Here is a 6073-nt window from a genome sequence, read left to right as displayed (position 1 = left end):
AAACTAACGTTTAAGGAGCATTAGTCTTTTCCAGGACAAACGGGTCCAAGAAAGATTTGACACTAGAAACGTTCGCTTTCCAAGTACGCTATTGTGAATAGTTCAATTTCTAGCGCGCTGATGATAAACGAAGAACAGAAGTCTCTTCAGAAGGAAATAGCTTTGGACGGAAGACTAGAAATTGGGCTGTCTTTCAAATGATCAAAGTTTATAGCGCTTGTCAGTTAATGTTAAAGGCGAAAGAAAGTTGAAAAATACCTGTTGCTTGCCACTCCCCAGTCAGATGACAGGGAAATTAGCTGAAGCAGTAATGTAAATCCTTGCAGTTTGGTCATCATCTACACAGAGTGGAAAACAGTCACACGGTTACAAATGGATCTCGATGCAACCTTAACCCCAGGGGTAAACATGTCAGTAGGACCACGAGGGGGGCGGGGGGAGTTTGCATTTCCACATGCAAATTAGGAATTAAGGAAAATTACGAATTAAGGTTAAAATCTCACCCCTACATAACAAAATATTGTATTGTGTAGCAAAAATATCAAAGGGCTGGGATAACAGAAAATAATTGTTTCCAAAGACAGCTTTCATCCTAGACTTGAAATGCTGCAGTTACCTTAGGGCCTCTTACAGTACATATAAATCTAAAGAAAAAAATAACTCTCCCTGACAAGCAGACATCTAACAAAGGTTCATACTTTTTTGAGCTTTTAAAATTCCATGACTTCACTGCCCTTGCCCATGATCTTTCCGAGTTTTCCATGACCTATGTTAAGCAGTTGTTCTCAAAGTGTTGTCAAAACAATCTGTTACTTAAGATTTTTTCCCAGGTTATGACACTCAGATTGCACGCTAGTGTTTACGTTTTACTGGAATCAAAACCAGTTTTCTGATTCGTCTGTTCTTTTTTAAACTTTTGATCTTTTTGCCTTTTTATTCTCAGAGAGTATATTGCTTTTCCATGACTTTCCATGACCCACACTTCAATTTCATGACTTTCCAGGCAAGGAAAATGAAATTATAAATTCCACGACTTTCCAGGTTTTCCATGACCCATACGAGCCCGTAACAAAATCAGGATTAAGATTCAAGTTAAATCTATGATTGCTGTGACAATACCTCAACAGGCTCCCAGCGCAATGTGGGTGGGGCATACTCTAACATCAGCTGACAGTTATCCATCACATTACTGTGAGACAGCGACGCAGCCTAAACAAAGGTTTATACAATAAAGGTTAAACGTTTAGATAATGAGGGCTTGCAAACGACCAGGTAGTTTAATATCGTGACAGGGCTGTGCTCTAGAATCACCCGGGTGCCACAGGCGACTAACATTTCATTTGCCTTTGGGCGACTGGAAAAACTTAGTTTTTTCATACATTCAAACTTAAGTGCTGAGCACCCAGTATTTCATGGTTAGGAACCTTTGGGCTCCTTGTAATTTTCTTAGACCACAGCCTTATACCCCATTTCCCTATTTTCAAATCATGCTTTCCTTCATCTTGACTTCTTTCTGTTTTGCCATTTCCACCCTCTACCTTTTCATCTTTCTCCTTCGCTCTTACATGTAAGTTTATGGGCCGCTTCGGCCATTTCTGTCTCCACCGTCAGTCAGCATAGGTCAAAACTAGATGAAAACTTTTCTTTTTTACTTTTCCCTCTTAATAGTGGAGACTAATATCTTTTGTTTTGCATCGACGTTCGTTGTCGTTCTTGCTGTAGTTGTTGTTGTTGTTGTTGTTGTTGTTTTTGCTGTTTCTGTTGTTGCTGTTAATATTGATATCATCCATGCTGATGTCATCGCTGTTGAATTATGATTGTTCAAAGATATCGTCCTTGGTTTAAAACATGACAATCGCATTCCCAGAGCCCACATGTCTTTTGGTTGGCGCTGACCAAAAGACACGTGGGCTCTGGGAACGAGATTGCCATGTTTTAAACCAAGGCACGCATGCGCCGTGAAACCGGAACTCCTAAAATCTTGGAGTCTGGAAATTGATTATTCAAGAGCTCCATGTCTTGGCGCTGACCAAAAGACACGCGGGCTCTGGGAACGAGATTGTATTTTTGATAGCGGAGGCTGATGGCGCTCATTATCAAAAGTAACACATTGCTACATTAATTTAAAAAATTGACAGCTTTGTACAGGGTTACAGTAGTGTACTGAACACATTGCGATACAACTGAAAAAATAAGGGTACATAGTTCCTTGAAAACCGGTATTTCTTTCACAGTAGTTTCCAGATGCATGTGTACCAAGATTTCAGAGGGTACAGCTTAATGATCGTTTGTGTGTTCATTATTTCGTTTGTTCGTTCGTTCGTTGGTGCGTGCGTGCGTACGTGCGTTCGTACACTCGTCCTTCTGTTTGTTCGTTCATTCGCTCGTTCGTTGGTTGCCTCGTTAGTTTGTCTGTTCGTTCCTCCATCGGTAGTTCATTCGTTTGTTCGTTCATTATATTACCAGCAAGAACACATAAAAAAAAAATACAACAAATTAAAAAGAGATGCCAAACGCCGAAAAAAATCGCAAATCAAGGCGGGTAGCAACAATGACAATTTAGCACTGCAACTATTAAATTCTTAAAAAAATATACTACATACAATATACAAAGTGAACAAACAAAAGCTTAAAAGATTTTCAGCAATAAAAGTTAATATTATTAAAAATGAAAATTATCTTCATCACATCCTCACCTTATAGGCAGGAACTGGGACAGGTGGAGTTCCCCCCTGATTTCTTGCAATAGATCTCCTCAGTGCATCTGCTCTGATGTGGAGATGTGCATCAAAGTATCGTCGCAGGGCCATACAAGTGTGTTTTGCTGTCTGTCGACTGCCAAACACTTCATCGTCACTCAGTAGTTCAGCTTCATCAGGACGAAGGATGGCAAGTGTGCTTAGCTACATTTAGGTGTGCAATAAAAGAATCTTAGAGCAAAACCACAATTCAAAAATGCAGAATTGTAGCCTAACCTTTACTTAGTTTTGTACTTTAGGTAAGGGTTAAGTCTGCATAAAAACCAAGTGACCTACAATTTCATTATTCAACAAATCCTTGACAGAAAAAAAAAAAACAAGGATGACATCACATTTTTTACTAGCAAAATGAACTGTAGTGACACAGTGTTTTGGGCGTTTTGAGTAATATTTGTTAAATAATGATAAATCAGAAAGTTATTGATGTTGACAATTTTCCACATCAGAGACATGTACTGTTAAACTATGTTGAGTTATTAGAGGGATATTCCTCACTACTATAAATTTAACAAAGACTGTACAATGAAAATCATAAATCACCTGGTTCACCAGTTTTCGCAGGCCATCATTGCTGTCAAAAAGTTCCAGCACTGCTCGAAATGAACACGTAAGTGAGAAGAACAGAGTCGCATGACATCTGCCCGAGTCATGAGAGCACTCCAGCAACCACAACGCATACTTCACCATGTCACTTAACACAGGGTGTGGTAAAAGAGATACCTAAAAACATGGCATTGATTTCAAATTATGAGGTTGAAATGACCATTCACTATCTTTAGTAAGTCCAAAAGGATATAAACTAAACCGTAGTCCTTTCCATAACGGTAGCTACCGTGTATGTTTATAAATGTGATTGGTGGTAAACTTCTCCCCTTCCCCTATATTGTTATTGAGAAAATAATTAAGGCTTGGTGGAAAAAGGGCGTTAGGTATTTTTGATCACAAGTGAACTTTGTCGAAAACACTTTGAATTTCGCATGAGGTTTTTTTTTAGGTGTGTTAAACAATGTCCTGTATTTTTTTGCTTACGTTTGCTTCGTTTCCGAGATATTACGTAATAACTATGCAAAAAACCACTCGGCTTTTCCTGGCAGCGTCTTAAACCTTTATTTGTTGAACAACAAACAGACAGACTGTTTGTAGTGTACGAAATCAAAATCAAATCCCACAGAGTCTTCGATGTCTTTCTTTTAAGTCAAAGGAAAATAGCCTATGGAGCGGAAATCTGGGAACAGATTGTTTACATCAGTTATTGTGACGTGAAACACAACTAGTGAATCGATGAAGTGTCAAAGGAAATATCATCGAACAGAAAAGAGATCTATGTGATACTTTAGAGCTCTGTCAACTAATATTTTAAGCATTGTAATGTTTTAAAGTACCTTGCATGCCTGCCTGGTGGTTGAGAGCCTTGATAAACCCTTAAGTCATCAACACGTTTTAAAGAAGCAAAATGTGTTCTGAAACTTCGGACACAGATATAATCAAGTTATCGGCGTTTGAAGTCAGATGGATTATTTTCTCAGATCATCAGTCAACACGAAATCTTGAAACATTTAACTGTTTTTGATGTGAAATCAACATTTTGCTGTTTTCTAAGTGAAATTAACATCTTTGCGGTCGCGAGTTAACGTTAAATCAACATTTTAATTGTTTTTAACGTGAAATCAACAATTTTGAGCTTACACGTTCCGTGAAATCAACATTTTGTTGTTTTCTAAGTGAAATCAACATCCTTTCGGTCGCACGTTACCGTGAAATCAACATTTTAACTGTTTTTCACGTGAAATCAACATTTTTGAGCTTACGAGTTGCATGAAGTCAACATTTTGCTGTATTTTAAGTGAAATCAACATCTAAGTGCGGTCGCGCGCTGACGTGACAACAAATAAGAGTTTTTTGCATACGAAAACGACGCAGACTTTAGCCAAAAAAATACGGGAAATTGTTTAACACACCTAAACAAAACCGCATACGATATTTGGAGCGTTTTCGACAAAGTTCACTTTAGACCAAAAATACCTACATGTAACACCCTTTTCCACCAAGCCTTTCAATGTCCAATGGGCAAGAATGCAGTCTTAGCAATAAGTCAAATACTTGAACACGTACTAATAAGGGGAAGGGAGAGAACACAGTTTTATATTCAATTGGTAAACTGGCTGATTGCTAGAAAACCCTCAGGCATCAAATGGCAAAATATCAGAATCAAAAGTCACAAATGATCAGATCAGAGGACCTTTAAGAATGTGTAGTAGATATTTTACAGAATGAAAGAAAGCACAGCATTACCCTCTCCATAGCATCCTCATTGTAAGCCAAATAATACAAACACATGGAACATCCTGTTGCAGCAACTGATGGGCGTGGCACTTCCAATAATCGCTGGACACCATTATGGGTGACAAATTCTGTGGCAAATTTCTTGTGGCAAAGAAGGGATGCTAAATACTAAAAATAAGAACAAAACATCTGCAGTTTAAATTGTTTCCCTAGCATTTCCATGTTTTTAAACTTTTGTCATAGGTACATGTATCAGTAGTTAGGCAATGCTCTTGTAAGTTCTGCTTGTTTTTAGTACATGAAGCTACTGTGGTGAGCTAACAGCCCATTCCATGAAAGATTCCACCCCACAGACAAAGAAAAACTGTATTGTTGTTGTCTCTGATAGAGAGAAGACATCCCTCTATCACTTTGGGGTGAAGATTATCAAATCACTTGTTCAATCATTTACTTGTTTTAAGTCATCGTGTATAAAAATAAATGGTGCAAATTAACACCCATGGCTATTGATAAACTAAAAGCAGGTTTTAAAAGATTCCTTGCTGCATCAAAACTAAAAGCAAATTCACGAACGTGATTGGCTATCAATAGGCCCCATTTTCATCCAAATAAGACAAAGCAATGTTTCCCCCTTGTAATCATACAATCTTATGGATACCGCATGCATTATGTTTGTAATTCTCATTAGACAGTGTAATTACAGAATTTGAATGTCTTTGAGTGCTCCAATTCTCCCTGTAATCACACTATGCCTTGTAATAAAACAAATTATCGGACACCGTTACATGGCTGTCCAATTTTGTTAATCACCCCAATACTTATGAAACTACAGACTGAATTGGACTCCACTCACTCCACTCCTATTAATTACCATAATCAAATACGGCATGATCTGTACAAGACACACCCAGTTGTGTATTCTGACTTACCTTAAGAGCTTCAAAGACAAGTTGTACATCAACTTGACCCTTGAATGTGATGTAATGCATTACAAGATCCAGAGCTTTTGTTTCGAACACAGTTGGCAACAA

General features: G+C 38.0%; 1 protein-coding gene across 2 annotated transcripts in view; it reads right to left on the bottom strand.

Moving 5' to 3' along the window:
• LOC110041182 (DDB1- and CUL4-associated factor 1-like) overlaps window positions 1-6073 on the bottom strand; it is a 38776-nt gene that overhangs the window by 24220 nt on the left and 8483 nt on the right. For both annotated transcript variants that reach the window (XM_089276534.1, XM_089276535.1), the window contains exons 8-13: window positions 5972-6073; window positions 5052-5210; window positions 3300-3479; window positions 2697-2903; window positions 1120-1209; window positions 259-338 (exon numbers count right to left, since the gene is read on the bottom strand). In XM_089276534.1, the coding sequence (XP_089132660.1) occupies window positions 259-338; window positions 1120-1209; window positions 2697-2903; window positions 3300-3479; window positions 5052-5210; window positions 5972-6073 (818 nt within the window). The remainder of the gene's footprint in view (window positions 1-258; window positions 339-1119; window positions 1210-2696; window positions 2904-3299; window positions 3480-5051; window positions 5211-5971) is intronic.

Source organism: Orbicella faveolata, unplaced genomic scaffold (assembly GCF_042242905.1).
Source record: "Orbicella faveolata isolate gen_17 unplaced genomic scaffold, um_ofav_v1 contig_4, whole genome shotgun sequence".
Classification (NCBI taxonomy): Eukaryota; Metazoa; Cnidaria; class Anthozoa; order Scleractinia; family Merulinidae; genus Orbicella; species Orbicella faveolata.
Note: the sequence above shows the minus strand (reverse complement) of the source record. Positions and strands in the feature narration are given on the sequence as shown.